The following is a 17821-nucleotide window of genomic DNA, read 5'->3' as shown; positions in this document are numbered from 1 at the left end:
GGACTGAATTTATTAGTTTAAAAGTTGATGCTATCCGATCTTTTTTTTTTTTGCCTACCTTTGTATTTTGTTAGGAAGTGATCACAGTTTTATTACTTCTTTATTTAATGAGGCTGCCCTCTGATGGTCAAACATGGTAACTCACTGGTCTGGCTTAGATTGAATTAAATTTTATGTCTTACATTGACTTTCTAAAAATGCTGTGGGTTTGTATTTATTACGTCCAAAGTCACTCGGAAGAGATTCTACCTCCATTCAGATGGAGTAAATGGACTCATCCATTGATTATTTATCATGTTTGATCCCAATAGTTCATACTTATTGGCATTTTATTAGGAAGATTTAGATACAAACCAATTGAATAACCTATTCATATTGAATCAAAATAAAGAAGCACTTTCGCTCTTAGAAACTTTGATCCAAAATGAAGGGATGAATTCACTGTCAATTCAGGCAGCAGTGAGCTAATCAATAGATTGTTACCTTCAATGTACAAAGAGATTTCACCCTGAAGGGGTGATGTTTACTTTAATAACATTTGTGAACAAAGATTTGTTTTTATAAAGGTATGGAGCCCCTGCATAAAGTGTGAAAAAGTCCAGAAAATGGCTAAAAATTTGAAGGATGTAATAATTATTTCAATTATTATATCCTTCAAATATAAAAACAATATAATATTGTTTTTACATTTGGGTTTAAAATGATGAATATCCTTTGTATTTAAGCAACATTCCTTTTTACTATTCATGTTACTTAACACAATAACTTTTTAACTGACAGCTTCTAGATATACTACTTTAATTGGCTTTTTAACACCTTATTTTCAAAATTATTTTAAACAAATGTACAAATTAAGGCCAAAGGAGAAAGCTGGGAGCAACATATGCAACTATGGTAAAAGGAGAATCTTTTAAATGTTGTTGAAAAAATTAGAAAAGGAATAAAACAAAGTGTTTAAAATGCTAATTTGAAATAGTGGTGTTATCAATGTTAGTTTTAACAATGATAATGCAACTTTTTGGAAAATATTAGTGAATGCTCTCCAAATGTCCCCAAAACATCTTCTAAAACCTGCACACTTTGACCTTCCCAGAACCTTCAGGAAAAATTCACTAAAGACTCTCAGATAATTATAGGAAACATTTACAATGTAATGTAAGAGAACCCAGAGGGAGCATTACCTAGTTGTGTTAAGTAGTCAGTTGATAAAGGTTGTTGCCCTGGGAGGAAATGAGCACATAATATTGAAATGTAGCTAGTTTGTTAGTTGTTCCCTGAATAGGTTTTCTAATTCTTTTTTGCAGGTGCCCTCAATGGGGAAATGGCTCCCCCATGTGGTGAGTTGTCCTTTGCTTGCTACTGAATATTTAGGCCGTGTTATGTGCTTTTTACAGGATAGCATTGCAAAGTATTCCACTTCCCAGTCTTAGATTATTTCTTATTTCTAATTAGCTGGTTGACAGGAGAGGAAAAGGCTCAGTCTGTTACAATGGCCACATCTCTAACCCTCTGGGAAAGTTACGTTGAAGGTTCTCCAAATATTCCCCAATTGTTGGTTTTTACACGGTTGCGACTTTATATAACTATCAAGAAACTTTCCTGGTGAAAAGAAACACTTCTGTTTTGATAAGACTTCTTGATAATGGAATATATATAATATATTTCAATGCAGCTCCAGTTAACTGCCTGAGAATATAATGTACAGAAAAAGTTGATTTTCTTGACTGCAGACCAAAGTTTTGTTAATTGAGTGAGAGAATCTGAAACCAATGACTTGACTGGGATTCAGTCAAATGCTCGAATCTAGGTCCAAATATAAAGTATTCCTATAAAAAGTGTAAAGTATTTAGTAGGTCACTTTTATCTACTAAAAGCAGCTAATTGAAAAAACTTTTTTTCCCCCTACTTTTCATAGGTCACTTTTACCTGCTAGGTAACCTACAAAAAGCAGAAATCTTTTTTTTTTTCACATACTTTATGTATTCTTGTATTATATAATCAACAATTTGAACACCCCGCAACATTTCTCCCCGTAATAGAGGTTAATCTTATTTTTGTTTGTTTTAAACTCATTTAATTAATTTGCTTCTTGACGGCCTAATGGATGGCTAAACATTAAATATGTTTCATGAAGCAGACAGATGGAGGTCTGTGGATTGAAAGGTGGTTAGGGTTGATCAAATGGGATCAACCAAGCCTGACTTTCAATGTCTTCGTTCAGGCTAAATTTGGTCATGACCTGTGTGCTTAAAAAGTAACATTTTCAATACCTTTTTTCTACAGAGAAAGAAATGTTCAAACTTTAATAAAATCACAGCACATAGAAAGGATCCACAGGGTTTGCAGGGTATATTTTATAAACTGAACAGATGCACAACATGAAACTACCACACAAATGCATACACTCTTATCGTTAGACCAATCTGAAACACAAGTAAGAAAATTGTCCTGTTAATAACCTTCCTAAGGTCTGTTCTTAAAGGCAGTCAGTGAGCAGCTACAGAAGATTTTCCTTCTGACCAACTATTCCCTTCAGCAGTTAGAAGTAAACCAATGGAAAAATCCCAACTATTGGCTTGATTCATTGCTTCTGTTGTCCTGCACCTTCTCTCCATGTCATATTCATGGCACAGGTGTCCACTTGGACAGTAACAACGTTTTCTTCTAATGGTTAGCGGTGTGGTGAGCCTCAGTCTTCCATCCAGACTAATTTCTTGTGGATACATGAGCAGATGGAGACCAGACCGGCAGTATGAGTCTCTGGCTTCAACATAACCAGCCACAGGAGTTATCACTTGAGAAAAAGGCCAAAAGTGGCTGCAGTGTTGCTAAAAGCTACAGACACACGGTTGCATGCAGACAGAAAGGTGAGGGGTCAGGATGCTTCTTGTGCTTCTACACCTGTTGGGAATCTGAGCGTAGCTTTAAACGGATGGTTTAACAGTGCCGTACATGTAGGAGTAAAGTGAGTAACAGTCCCAAAAATCTGGCCTTAAAGCAGCAGCAGCAGCAGAAAACTTCAGTCTGGTGAGGTTTTATTTATACCACCTTCCAGCTCTGGTGCTGCAGCCATCAGCAGAAACACTGCCGACTCCCTTTGGTGACTTCTTCGGAGGAATGGACCATGTTGGGAACAAATCCACTTTTTACTCCTTCCCAGCCATCTTGGATCTGGATGTCCCCACTTCGGACCAGCTCAAATATTTCCCTTGTCAAATCTACAAACGCCTGAAGAAAAAAGAAATCTTCAGTGAGAATTAAATTAAATTTATCTTAACTTCCAACAAATTTGGTTAGTGGGAATGCATAGGACAATTACTTCTTACATAGGACCAAGTTCCTTAATAAATTAAATTATAGTTTAAAAATTGCATTTTGATTTTTGCAATTTGCTTGATTATCTGAAACATTTCCATATGACAATAAAGCCAAAAGAGGAGACATTTTTGACGGTGCAGATACTTTTAAACATCACTGTATGTTCAGACCTTCTCCACATTAATAGCATCCCGTGCCGAAGTCTCCACATAACGCATCCCATAGGCCCCTGCCAGCTTCTCCGCCTCATGCTGGGTCACCTGACGCTGGGCCTCCAGGTCACACTTGTGGCCGACGAGCAGGAAGACGATGCTGTGTGGCTGGACGTGACTTCGCGCCTCCTCCAGCCAGTTATGGACGTTCTGGAAGGAGCGGCGGTTCGTGATGTCAAAGAGCAAAAGGCCGCCCACTGAGTTACGGTAGTAGGCTCTGGTAATGGACCTGGACAGGAGAAAAACATGGGATTAATCAGTTAGTAATTAATTTGTTGCTACATAACATGCTGTGTCTTGCAAATGGGTTTTAATTGTTCCCACATTTTATCACACTACAACCAAATGTCGAGTTGGATTTTATTGGTATTATCTGAAATAGAGCGACACAAACAAATTCTGGCAAATAGAAAATATGGGGATAAAATGAATTCCACTGCATATGGTGTTAAGGGAAATAATCTGAACTGGAATCTTCAAATCCATCAAGAACTGGATGAGAATCAAGACGTGGAAAGTCGTGGGCCGAGTCAGAAATCTGAAACAGTAAGAAGAGTCTTTCTTCTTCATAAACTGAATCGGTGTTTTCTAACTTGTTTCACATTACAGTAAACATGAAACAAAGAAATAAACCAATCAGAATTAGAAAAAGATCAGGCTCTGCTAACGCATATAGAAAATAAATTTTGGAATTAAGGGAATATAATAAAGGAGCTTTACAAGAGCAAAACGAATGTGGCAAACAAGACAGGAGCTGAACACTAGGCCTGCAAGGAACAATAAAAACATGAAATAACAAATGGGATGAATGGGAAAAATGAGCAGGGAGTAAAATTTGTGCAGTCTTGTTTAAACATCATGAGGCTGACAAAAAGAGAAACTTGAAGCGGTGAGTACAATATTATCTGTACCTGAACCTCTCTTGTCCTGCAGTGTCCCAGATCTGAAGTTTGATCCTTTTTCCCGGCTCGATCTCCACCAGGCGAGAGAAGAAGTCCACGCCCACAGTGGGGTCTGACACCTGGGCGAAGCGGCCCTCTGTGAACCTCCGGATCAGACATGACTTGCCCACTGTGGAGTCTCCGATGACGATCAGACGGAACTGGTAAAGCCATATTGTCTCCATGACTCATGTGAGTTTAATCTGTCGCAGAGAAAGATGTTGGAATGGAAGAGAGAAGCTAAATCTCACACTAATGAAATTAACTTTAAATTGTTTATTTTTTCAGATCAGTTCATTGGTTAAATTTGTACATTTCCATACACACTCCTTTGCACAATTTCTCAAACTCATTGCACTTATACTACTTTTTGTTGCACCATTGGCACTTTAATGTTTTATTTTAGATTTTATGTGGTATACCAACTGTGAAGCAGAAGAAAAATGGAAACATGATCTTTGAAATATTTTAAAAATAAAAATCTTAAAAACCACATTGTGCTTTTATATTCAGCCTTCTTTACTCTGACGTCCAAAAATAAAATCCAGTGTAGCCACCTGACTTTTGAAGTCACCTTATTACTATAAATCAGCTGTGTTTTATTAATGTTGATTTATAAATCTATTCTGTGAAAACCTCAGAGGTTTATTAGAAAACACTGCAGAACAACATGATAAAAACTCAAGATAAAAAGTGTTTTTGTCAAGACGCTTAAAACAGCAACAGTCCAAACATCTCACAGAATACTGTTGCATAAAACATCTGAACATGAAAAGAGCGTGGCACAACTGAAAACATCAAGACACAGCAGTTCATACTGAGAGATAATCAGTGAAACAACCAAGATATCCATGGTAACGCTGGAGGAGCTGCATAACTCAGGTGAAAAATACAAGTGTTGACAAGACAACTATAAGTTATGAGCTCCACAAATTTCACCTTAATGGGAAAGTGGAAAAAAGAAAGTCTTAAGATGTCCAGTTTATAGTTTGTCATACATCATATATTGAGAGAAGACCCAAATTGAAATTTCAGACATACATGCAAAACTTTATTTGTGGGTTAGAGCACCGTCCCTGCAGTCAAATATGGTGGAGGCAGTATCATACTGAGGATATGCTTCTTCAGCAGGAACAGAGAACGATGTAGAGGTGATAGGAAGATGGAAGGAGATAAATGTAATACAATCCTGGAAGAAACTCTGCTGCAAGCTGGAGAGAATGTTCACCTTCCCACAGGATAATGACATTCCTGCCAGAGTTAAAGAGGAATGGTGTAGATCAGAGCATATTTATGTGTTAGAATGGCTCCATCAAATTCAAAGTCTAAATTCTATTGAAAACAGGATGGTCTTCTTCAAATGTGGCTAAATTTGAGCCAGTTTGCAAAGAAGAATAAACAAAAAAATTGTGTAAATGTGTTAAAAGCTGGTTGAGACAAAGACCCAAAAGACATTAACAAAGTAGTAATACATGTCAACTCAGTACATCATAGTTCTGCACTGCTTCATATTGGTTTACGACATACAATCTAAAAAATGTGGACATGTTCAATGAACACTAACATCTTTGCAAAGCTCTAAAAAACCCCAAAGCAAATGGTTCTAAAAGTAACGAAAATCTAATTTCTTCTTTTAAGCAGTTCATCTGTTTAAAAAGCATGAAATAAATCAGTTTAAGCCCCTGTATGTGTCGATTATATTATAATTCTTGGTTTATAAAAAATATTATAATAAGCTCAAATCATCTCAGCTCTGTGCAAATGATTCACAGTGGGGTGATCTAATTTGAGGAGATAAAAGGGAGGGGGAGGGCACTCCTCTCCAACTCAATAAACAGTGGTGTAGTCAGCCCCCATGTGGATTATAGAGTAGCTGGTAGGGAGCAATAACACTCAATGAGACGTTGGAGCAAGCCATGTAAGCTTTCAGTGAAGAAATACATGCAGAATATAACATGTTGTTACCCAGATCCTTAAAATAAACAAAGCTGTTTTATCCATTAGGCCTTCCCTAAATTATCCCAGGAGTATTTTTATTCTACATATTTAAGATTATATATAAATACCTGGAGATGATGGCCTACCTTGGTTCTGAGCTCAGCAGCAGTAAAAAACAAGCTCCATGTTGATGATTGTGTCTTCTGTAAATGTCCCCTGAGGCTTTCGGTAGCTTCTTACAGGAATAACCCCCAAAAGACGCAACACATGAACCCGTCCAGATCACGGTTTCAAACGTGCAGAATGTAGCTGCTCAGCGCGCAGAGCAGCTAGTGAAGCTAGTGATGGGAGCTGCTGATATTTCCGTGTGATCATTCGAAATGGCAGCAGGACACAGCACCACCACCAGCAGCAGCGGCAGCATCACGCACAAACACCTCTTCCTCGCCCTCATCAGCACCAGTACCGTAACTACGCCGACAACAGCGCAGCGACAAACTATCAAGATGCTGCATTCATGCACTGGAGAAACAGAATGGCGTGAGGTCCAGTTTTATTTAACTTCATCACTGCGTGCAAAGAATGATGTTTAGATAACCACAGACTTTTGCAACTTAGTTTTACATATTGAAGCCCAATGTAAAAACAAACATAACCGGATAATTAATCTTTAATGTTTGTGCACAAAAATTAAATAGCACACATTCCTACTTTAAAGAGTGTATATTTCCTGTTTATTCCTATTTGAACTGTTTGCACCGTGTGTTGGTGTCGCAACTGTAGGGTTTTACTGTTAGTTTTACTAACAGTATTACTGTTGGTATTGGTATTGTTTGTAACGGATTGAGTTATAACAGAGAATGAAGTGGAATGTCACCAGAAAATGTATGAAAATTCACTCAATTTCTACAATTAAATAGCTTCCGTTTTCATGACATGATGAAATTATATGTACACAACTACTGACTAACTTCACTAAAAACAGTGTAGATTTACTTAAGTACTCAGGTAAGTTAATCGTGACGCTTTCAGGAAAGAGAAGTGAGGCTGAAAGCGATATTTCCTAGCAGTACTTGAAGTAACCATTTACTTTCACTAACACAGATGTTAGACACGGACTTAAAATATAATGTTGCGACGGCACTGCTTGCAGCAGACTGCGACGCTTCGTTTCCTTGCAGCGTGGACTGATGTAACCTTCCTAGTTCGTATTTTGACAACAAAGCAGACGATGCATTCAGGTACTGTAGGGATAGAATGTCGTAATGCACAAACAGGGACACAAAATTCATGGTTGGCAAAAACATTATTTCATATTTTAGGCTTAAAAACGTAAAAGAAAAAAAGTTTGAAATAAATCCTTTGACATAACATAGACAAAGGATTTGCCTATAACTTGACAAATCGAGCCCCACCTTGGTAAAAATGTGTAGATGTTAGAATTTCTATTATATATAGACTATATAAATAAAATTGTTATTATTCCCCCTAATAATTGTTATATTGGGGGTTGGGGGGGAGGGAACCCGAAAGATTGAAGAAAAGAATGTGATTGATGCCTAGATTTACGAGCTGCTCTTAAATGCACCATCAACTCGTCTTAGTCGGCTGTTAGACACGCATTCAAACTGTTATAATAGGTTGGCCTTAAAATGATCAGCTCAGACCGTCAACGCTGTTTTTCCTGCAGACCGAACTGATGTGATGTTTTGTTCGTAATTTGACAGGAAAAAAAACAAAAACTTTCCGTGACTTTGTTGTCACCAACATCAAGTTTTTCAACATCTTATTGTGTATTTATTTATTTATTTCCCCTTTTTTTTGTCGTTTTTGCCGAGCTGCAGGCATGCAGCAGGAGCTCCTTTTCAAAGTCCTGGTTGTCGGGGATCTTGGTGTCGGGAAAACGTCTATTATCAAGCGGTACGTTCATCAGATCTTCTCCCAGCACTACAGAGCCACCATCGGGGTTGACTTCGCGCTGAAAGTTCTGCAGTGGGACAGTGACACTGTGATCCGGCTGCAGCTGTGGGACATAGCAGGTCTGCCTCAGCTTTGTACACCAAAAAAGAAAAAGAAAAAAGCAATCTTTTGAGCTGATATTTTTAAAATAATTTAAGAGCAAGTACTTACAAACTTGAAAGTACTTTAACGTGGTTGTTTTGTTTGTGACTGTGTCAGAAATTGGAACAATAAAAAATACTTCCCCAGTGAGTCAGTCTGCCCTCTGCATGCCACAGAGCCTCACTGTACTTGATGCCTTCTCGTGGAATGTAGATCTTGTGTCTGACTGTGACTGAAGTGTTCCCGTGATCATATCAATCGCATGACGGTAGCTACCATAAAATAAATGCCCCCCCCCCCCACACACACACAAACACACACACACACACAAACACTCAGATATTTGTGGAGTTGAGTTGATTTGCTGTTCTTTTGTCCCAGGACAGGAGCGGTACGGGAACATGACCCGTGTCTACTACAGGGAGGCGGTGGGAGCACTGGTGGTGTTTGACGTGACGAGGGCCTCCACGTTTGAGGCTGTGCTGAAGTGGAAGGATGACCTAGACTCTAAGGTGAGTCAAACTCAGTTTTAGGATTAGGGATTTTGTGTCCTTTTCTGATCACTCTGTGTCTCTTTCAAGCTGTAACCTTACAAAAACAGTGACCTTTCCTGGTAATTCAGATGCTATAGAAACACTAAATCTGTGAATGTAATTGAATGTGATCATGCAGTGATACAGATATCTGTAGTTGTGTGTCATCAGCATAGAAGTAACTTTCTGTGCTAGATGTTGAATAAAACGGATTGAAAATGGAGCCTTGAGGAATCAGAAATATCATTGCCAATTGATTCAAAGTAAAGCTGATCCGGTGATTAAGATTTGAACTAGTTTTCCACCGAACAAGATATTCACACACTTTTCCAGTCAACCAATTAGTACGATATAGCCAACTATGCCACTCTTACGATTCAGTAACACCAGCACAGAAGTTGTAAATGCATTGCTTTTAAGCTGTATGTCATTTAAAATCTTTACCAGTGCAGTATCAATGCTGTGATATGGTCAAATCCCCTGATTGGAAAGCATTTTTAATTAAAAGGCTGTAAATTTGTAATGGACTTTGGTCAAGAGATGACAAAATACATGTAGTAAGAAATGTTGTAATATCTCATAATCTAAGCTAGGGGGCGCAGACAAGCCTTGAAGTGGCGTGAAGGTGTAGCCTTGTGAAACTGCATGTCATCTTTGTCTGCTTAGATTTACAATTACCAGTTTAAACAAAGTTGTTTTGGATGGTTGTAAAAATCAAAAAGTTCAAAAGATACTCATACAGGTGAATGAGTATTTTCACTTTGAAATAAACAATCACAGTGTTTTTGCATGTTCTCATTAAAATATTGGATATAAAATAGCGGCTGATGCAGCTGTAATGTGAGGTTCTTTTTATCTTTATCTTTCCTCAGGTGACTCTGAACCATGGGAGACCAATTCCTGCTGTTCTGCTTGCCAACAAGTCAGACCAAATAGCGTATCAGCTGCCCAAACTGGACTTCTTCTGCAGGGAGAACGGGTTTGTGGGCTGGTTTGAGACTTCTGCAAAGGTAACATCACTTACAAAATCAGAACAGCAGCATCCAGACCCATGATCCTGATTTTTAATGCAGAAGTGCACTAGTGCTGTTAAGGCAACAGCACCTGACTATAAAATCAAAAGATTTGCTTGAAACACAAATTATTTTCTAAGTTTTTAAGAGAGAAACTGAAGAAAAGTGTAGCATGAAGTCCAGATTTCTGTTTTTTTCCCTTTCTGGCTCAATGTGTCTAAAGAATTACATCACATCAGAGTAAAAGTCAGAGAAAACATTTCAGTTAAAGAATCTTTAAACTCTGCAGACAGCTCAGTGAGATCAGGACAGAAACATCCACCGCGGGTTCACAACAGGTTCACAGCACGGAAACCTGACTGAAAGACATCACAGCTGATGGTCATTGTTAAGAAGACAGTTCACTGTTAAAACACAATAATGTCACTGGCAAATAAATAACTTTGGGCTGTGTATGCTCTTGAACAGCTGGAGAAACCATTTTTGACTTATCAATAGCACAAGATGAAAATGTAACACATCCAGGTTTTGAAAATCTACACATTTTATTCTGAATTATTCTGAAAACCTAACTGCAAATTCACCAGATACTTTTCTTTGAACCTCTATAATCCAACTTATGGTGTTACTAAATCCAGTAAAAATAAATTTTTTTGTAGCATTCTGCTCATTTATGATGCAAAATAAGTTGAGAAGAACATTTCTTTAGAAATGCTTGTGTGTTCTGACCATCAGGAAAACACAAACATCGATGAGGCAGCGCGCTGTTTGGTGGAGCACATCATGAACAACGAGGAGAGCTCAGTGTCAGAGCGAGAGCCCACCTCCATCCTTCTGTCGGGATATGCCAGCACCGCAAGGAGTCCTTTAAACTGTTCTTCATGCTTAAAATAATCACATAACATCAGTGAAGAAAGATCTGAAAGAACAGTTCCTTTTATAAGTTACATGTAGTAAGTAAGAACATTATTTAAAGCTGTGCTCACACTCCAATATAGTGGAGTAAATAAAGTGGAGCACAATCAGCAAGAGAGATTTGTTTTTTATGGTTTTATTTTTTGTTATTTAACTAACTAGAAAAATGTAAACACATAAAATGTGAACATCCTCAGAGAGATTGACCTTATATTTAGTTTGTGAGCCACGTGTCACAGACAATGTGAGTTCATGGTTTGAATATTTGTATTGGTTTCTGCAATTAACACAATAAATGTCAGCCTGGTCATGAAGCAGTCATTCTATTTTGTGTTTTAGATTTCTGTGTCCCTGAAAATAAAAAGAAGTCTTATATATAAATACGTATTTTTTAAAACATATATATGTTTAACTTGCTAGAAAGATGAAAAAAAGTGATTATTTCAAATAATTACCTTCTCTGAACATTTTACAGCAAGGCACTTCTGCAACATTCTTTGGAGAAAAAATTCAGACCTCCTCACCTGTCCTCAGATGGAGGACAGGTGTGGCTTGATTCAACCCAGAAACGTCAGATCACACGTGGTTAGATGAGAGCAGCCAGGTGTAACAGCTGCAGCAGGTTCACCACACCCTGCAGCAGAGCTAAGGCTCAAGAGGAAGGTATTTTAAAAACTAACTTTAATCTGTTCAGGTAAAAATGTCCAATTAGGAACATTTTAATATATCTTATTACTGGAACCGCATTGGAAAAGAAAAACAATTAAGAATTTCTCAGTCAGATCTTTTTTTGTGTGTTTTTGATATTTAAATGTGTCCCAATTATCTCAATGCTGCAGTCTCTGTTTATCTTGACAAAGACAGATATCTTGTCCCTGCAGGAACTTCTGCAGGACAGCCTTTTCCCTCTATGAAGCTGCAATCCTGCGTGCAATATTAGACACAGTTATCAGCTGCTTGAATCGTCCTTGTGTTCTTCTATTCAGCAGAGAAAAATTTACAACGATCCCCTAAGATCAAAATAAAAATAGAGGTAATTGTGGTTTCCGTGTCTAGTCAGTGACATCTTCAGTCCAAAGAAAATACAAACATCCTTGGAGAGGCGAGTTTTTGCTGCAGACATAACAGCAAACTATGCCAGAGCTGACTTGCTGTCAAACTGTTGCACCATTGTTGTTGTAAGTTGTTGTTTACAACCACAAAATCAATATCTTCCCAAATCTGAGTCTTTTCTTTCTTTCTTTAAAATCAGCAAAGAGAACCTGTCTGTTTTTGTGCCAGCTTGTTTTGACTGTTATTTAAAATTCAGTGTTTTCTATTACATGTTGCTTTGGATTTTACTTCACACCCGGTAATGAGCTCCTGGATCAATTTGTAAAATTACAAATGTGTGTCTCTATTCTTTGTGGAGATGCCAAAGAAAAATAATCCTTGTTTTTGTGTCTTTTGTGTTTTTAGGATCTCTCCATAAATCACAAGATGCTTCAATAAAATCTCACAAAACAGGATAAAGTGTGAGAGCTTACAGATTGTCCGCAACCATATATTTTTAATTGTTGTCAATCCTAGACATAAAAAACACCTCCAAGATCAATAGGTAGTTAAACTCCTGAAAAAAACAATTCACTTTTATATCTAATGCTATGAAGAAAACCCAAAGAGACCTTGGAGAGCGTGTATGCTAAATGAAACTTTTATGATGGAAAAAAGATGAAAAAATATTTTTTTATTGCATGGTCTTAACGGGGCTTCATCCCTGTGGTCAGAAAATATTATGGGCCTCTGAGCCTCAGCGACAAAAAGGCTGAACTGAGAAAACATAATTATGCTGAAGGGATTCCAACTCGCACTGGGTTTGAGACTCACCCAAACCAATTTCATGCCAAATAAAAAAGAAGAGTCAGAGCTTCTCTTTTATTAAAAACACACATATGTTTTACCCAACCAGATGTTCATGAAGGACAGGATGTGAACATCTAACTTCTCTCATATACTAGCATAAGCACTGGTCCTTTAACTTAACATAACATACAAAAGAGTTGAGCTGAGCAAAACCTACAAAAAATCATATCACAATTTACAAATTCATGTTATGATTTGATCCACTTGATTTTCTATTACCTAATAACATATTTAGATATTACTTATATTTAGATATAACAAACAAAGCAAGGGGTACTTTCTATTGAAGACAAAAACATATAAACACCAAGGTAAGGCAGCAATACCTGTGCCAACATAGAAAACAGACAAAGCACATGATAAAAACAATGTGCCGGTACCTTCTGTCTGAGGGAAAAACAAAAAGTACACCTTTGGTCAAGTGCTGGTCTGAGACCGAGACTGGTCAGGTGTAATTTCTCTGCAGTGCTCCAGACCGTTTTACAGTTTCAGTCAGACAAACTGAAAAATATCAGAATGAATTGCAACAAAAAGAAATTCTCCTTCGCATGATATCTTTGAATTTCCATACAACACCTTTCAAATTAAGCTGCTAGTTAAGGGGACACACACTGTAAAAAAAAATAAATAACTGACTGAGCTAAATGATAACAATATGTTGGCATAGATACATCACAACTTAAAGCGACAGACGCTCCTTAACAATAAAGGTGGGGCTTGTTCTGATAATGGATTTGTATTTAGATTTGTTTTGAGGCATCAGTGCTCAGCAAGGTGACCACAGCAGATAATTGCCTCATCAACTGGGTTCTGCTTTAAGATGCCCTCCCCAGACCCGAGAAGTTGCCCAATCGCCCTCGTCTCCCTCTCCGTCACCTGATTCACGTGCTGCCATTTTACACACAAGTTTGACTGACATAATAATAATTGAGGGGGGGATACGAATTGGCCTATCGGTAACCTTTAAGAGAGAAATACTCCCCTTTTTTCAGTGCGCAGACTGAAAGAGACTGAGGTTGGTGCAGCCGGCGCGGGGTGCTGTGGGGATCAGAGAGGTGTTTGCGCTCGGATCGCTTTGATTCTGGAGGAGAAACCGGGTCAAGAAGAGGGAGACTGCTGGGAAGGAAAGGACAATGCTGTTTCGTGTCGTTTCGTCGCTCACAGTGGATGCCAAGCAGATTTTACTACTAATCACCGTCCGTTTTTAGATTAGGGACATTTCGGATTCGGCGTTGGCACGGACGCACCCTGCCACCGGCATCCCAGCCTTTGGGCAGCATCTATTTCAGGGATCGCTCACTGTGCACTGGCTACACTGCATGCCAGCAAGCTCTTTATGCAGATTTCTACCTACATTCGTCGTTTTGCCTGAATGTGACTGTCCTCTGTCATTTTTTACATGATTTTTTTGGCCGCCGCATGAATTCTCCCACCGGATCCTCGTCGGTGTACTCTGCTGCTTCTCTCCTCCTCCTCCTCCTCTTCTTCCTCCTCTTCCTCCTGACTCTCACAGAGGGCACTACCCTCCTCCCTACCACTAAAGACATTTTGATCATCCTCCCCTGCTCCCCCCACCCGGACTCGACCATCACCACCACCAACACCACCACCTCCTCCGCCACCTCCTCTTCTTCCTCCTCCTCTTCCTCCTCCTCCTCCTCCTCCACTGTAACATGTCGGGACAGTCTTTGACGGACCGGATCGCCGCCGCGCAGCACAGCATGACCGGCTCTGCCATCAGCAAAGCCGTCTGCAAGGCCACGACGCATGAAGTCAGCGGACCCAAGAAGAAACACCTTGACTGTAGGTTGAAAGCATGCCATCACTGCTCCTAGCTGCTGTAGCTCATAGAATAGCCTGCATGCACCTTTTCTCTCTCGCTCTCTCACAAAGGACAGTCTGTACAAACAGCATTCGGCCGGGTTATGTTTGCAACCTGTTTTTATTAGAAATAAGTATTTGCGTCTGGGATGTGCGGGGGCCAAAAGCGCGCACGCAACAATGAGCTTGAGCATCATCAGCGCAAGATTTAAATAAAGGGGCGAGGGAGCAGGGCACTATCTGGGCATGTCATTCTGGGGAAATAGGCCACTCTGGAATGGGCTAATCACATTGCAACCAGCCGCTCTATATTGTGGGCCTATCCATTATTAACGCCACTATCAGCAGCAGCAGCGTGCATGCAGCACTAGGCTACATTCCCCTGGAGTCACTTCAGTACATAATGTGCATTATCGTGCAGCATCACCAAACATCTTCCTCTTCATTTCCACAACCGCGCATTCAAGTTCACTGTTGCGTCCTCAGGGGTTTCATCATTAATGAATGTCCTGCTGTCAGTCCTGAACGCACAATAGCTTCACTTCTGACTGTTGGTTACAAAAAGAGGCGTTAGAGAGCAGAAATACTGATTATCTTAAAATAAAAACACGTATTATGAAACTTAGCTAACAGTGATTCTTGAGAAGTGGGACAAAATGGGTTTAAATTTTCCCAGAATTTTTTAAAAATTATTCCTCAATTTATGTATACAAATATGACATGTAATGTTTTAGAATAATGCCTGTTTTTTTTTTTACGTTCTTTTTTTGTCTGACGGTGTTGACAAAAGCTTGGGACAAATTTCTATTGAGTTGGAAAATATATAAAAATGATTTTTAATTCAATTTATTGATACTTTTATAATTATTTACTTGAATATTTATACTTCATTGTCATAACATATTATCTCAGTATTCCTTTAATTGTTTTAAACTATTATAATGTATTGAGTTCTGCTCCAGGAAAAGGGATTTTAATGACACCAATCACCTACCACAATGTTTAAAATAAAAAATATTCAGAAAACAGAAGGAAAACATACATTGTTGTTGCTCACATGGCCCGGTTAGTTTAGTCAGATATTTGAAAAATTTATATTTTGTGCATGTTTTATTCAAATTTGTGCTTTATCCATAGGACCTGTTTTATCCCTCTTCTCAAGAATCATTCTAAAACATAGTAAGACTTCCTTTATAAAATGTGTAACACATAGGTAATAAATCTGTTTTTAATGAATCTGTGAATACTTTATGAACTGTTAATATTGTGGAATAGAGGACAGCCAATGACCAATATTTTACCACTCCTCAAAATCTCCTGTAGCCTTTTAAAAACTGCTCAATAATGCTTCACAAAAGCTGAATATATATCAGTTCATGGTTTCACAAGCCCTTTATTGGGATAGTCCTATAATTTTATGATATGACTGCTTTTATAAATGGCTTGGAAATTGTTCATAAACCATTTAATGAAGCTATTAATCACAAACCATTAATACTGAGCTATAACACATTATTAATCAGAAACATTTAGAAGTACAAAAGATTCTTTGACTAATAAATAGTTAACCAGTTATCAAATAAGCTATGAATGTCTCATAATTGATTATTACAGACTTGTACATTATTTAAAGGGTGAGAGTGAAGTTAAAAGTGACCAATGCCCCATATAATAGGTAATAGCTGCATAGTCATGGTTTATAGTGTCAACAACTTAGTTAACATACTTACCACTTTAAAATATGGCTATTAGAATGGCTAACAAATAGTTAATAAACCAGATAGATAGATAGATAGATAGATAGATAGATAGATAGATAGATAGATAGATAGATAGATAGATAGATAGATAGATAGATAGATAGATAGATAGATAGATAGATAGATAGATAGATAGATAGATAGATAGATAGATAGATAGATAGATAGATAGATAGAGTTGCATACTAACGAAAAAGTACAAATTTAGGTGTCAAAATAAAACAATAAGAACATGTTGAATGTATTTTAGCAGCTTTTTAAAAATACATCAAAGTAGTTAGACCTTGTTTTCTTTTCTTATTAAATGTTTCTGTGTAAATACTGTGATATCTTAGTATTTTTCAAGAACTTTACTGTATATCAACCATGCATACTCTACATAAAGTGCTTTTCACAACCCTGTCAATCGAAACGTCTCTGAGGTTTTACCAGTCTGTATATGATGTTGAACCAGAGAGGATCAAAAACAACCAAAGCTCTTGAAAAAACCAGAATAGCTTTTTGATTTAGTGTTGAAACAAAAGATGCAATCAGATAGAAACTTCAACATCATCAGCCACTCTTTGTGTTCAGCCTTATTTACATCAAAGGAGGGCCCATTCTGATTGAGTTGGCAGTGAATAAATTGTACAAATTATACTTGTATTTTTTGGGCTATTTTGTTTTTTGGTACCCTGCAGGCCATGGCGCCCTGGGCAGAAAGCCATGTCACCCACTGCACATAGATTGCCTGATTGACTGTACCTGCACAGGGCTTCCCCTGCATGTACGTTTTACCAGTGATTGTAATTAGGTTAGGTGGCCTTTTCAAGTTTTTTTTTTTTTTTTTTTTTTTTTACAATCACTTGACATAATCGATAGAGAGCACATCCAATCAACGCAGTTGAGGGTCGGACAGACTGATAAAAAAGAGAGAAAGTGAACAAAAAGAGTGAGATGGCTAATCTGGAGGAAAATGTGGATAAATCAGCCGGAGAGACACCACGAGGCAAGTATCCAAACAGCCTGCGAGTCAGTCATCCAGCTGCATGCCCAGCCAGTCAGCCGGCAACTCTGGCAGCGCATTACTCAGTCATGTCCACAGCAGAGACACTGGGAATTGTGGGTCCCTTTAGGGAGGTTTGCCACCGGGCGTTGTGACATCTGTATTACTTTGCCCCTATTTAAATACAAAAAACAAAGAAAGAAAAACAAAAACTCATTAGACTGACTGAAAATCATCAAAAAGCACTGGCGCAACAGTAAGTAATTACTGATTGTTTGATTTAATCACTGCCTCGCACAAACTAATTATGAAGGTTTTAAGTGGACTGTGTTTTTTGGGAGGCGGTTGTTTTGTGGGTAGAAGCTGAAGATTTCTGCTTTGTGCTTTGATTACATGAATTTAGTTCATGTAATCAAATATTT

The 17821-nt window shown here is 38.2% G+C and overlaps 3 protein-coding genes across 6 annotated transcripts in view; 2 read left to right on the top strand and 1 right to left on the bottom strand.

The window, feature by feature from the left end:
• Positions 1-2332: 2332 nt before the first annotated feature.
• Positions 2333-6748, bottom strand: LOC116728945 (ras-related protein Rab-39B-like). Its single transcript, XM_032577296.1, has 4 exons — positions 6556-6748; positions 4442-4674; positions 3489-3759; positions 2333-3228 (listed from the first exon to the last, which is right to left on the bottom strand). Exons 2-4 carry the CDS (start codon positions 4654-4656, stop codon positions 3073-3075), a joined length of 642 nt encoding a protein of 213 aa, XP_032433187.1. The 5' UTR covers positions 4657-4674; positions 6556-6748; the 3' UTR covers positions 2333-3072.
• A 21-nt stretch (positions 6749-6769) lies between these two features.
• rab38c (RAB38c, member of RAS oncogene family) lies at positions 6770-11245 on the top strand. Its single transcript, XM_032577295.1, has 5 exons — positions 6770-6949; positions 8254-8448; positions 8852-8982; positions 9876-10013; positions 10752-11245. Exons 1-5 carry the CDS (start codon positions 6790-6792, stop codon positions 10908-10910), a joined length of 783 nt encoding a protein of 260 aa, XP_032433186.1. The 5' UTR covers positions 6770-6789; the 3' UTR covers positions 10911-11245.
• Positions 11246-13757: 2512 nt separating this feature from the next.
• Positions 13758-17821, top strand: part of LOC116727904 (phosphatidylinositol-binding clathrin assembly protein-like) — a 31788-nt gene continuing 27724 nt past the window's right edge. For 2 of the 4 annotated variants that reach the window (XM_032575578.1, XM_032575577.1), the window contains exon 1: positions 13759-14636. In XM_032575578.1, the coding sequence (XP_032431469.1) occupies positions 14507-14636 (130 nt within the window). In that variant the 5' untranslated portion in view covers positions 13759-14506. Of the gene's footprint in view, positions 14637-17821 lie in introns of all 4 variants that reach the window. The other 2 variants (XM_032575575.1, XM_032575576.1) reach the window with 2 other exon arrangements.

Source organism: Xiphophorus hellerii, chromosome 11, assembly GCF_003331165.1.
Source record: "Xiphophorus hellerii strain 12219 chromosome 11, Xiphophorus_hellerii-4.1, whole genome shotgun sequence".
Taxonomy (NCBI): Eukaryota; Metazoa; Chordata; class Actinopteri; order Cyprinodontiformes; family Poeciliidae; genus Xiphophorus; species Xiphophorus hellerii.
This window is presented reverse-complemented; position numbering and strand designations above follow the sequence as displayed.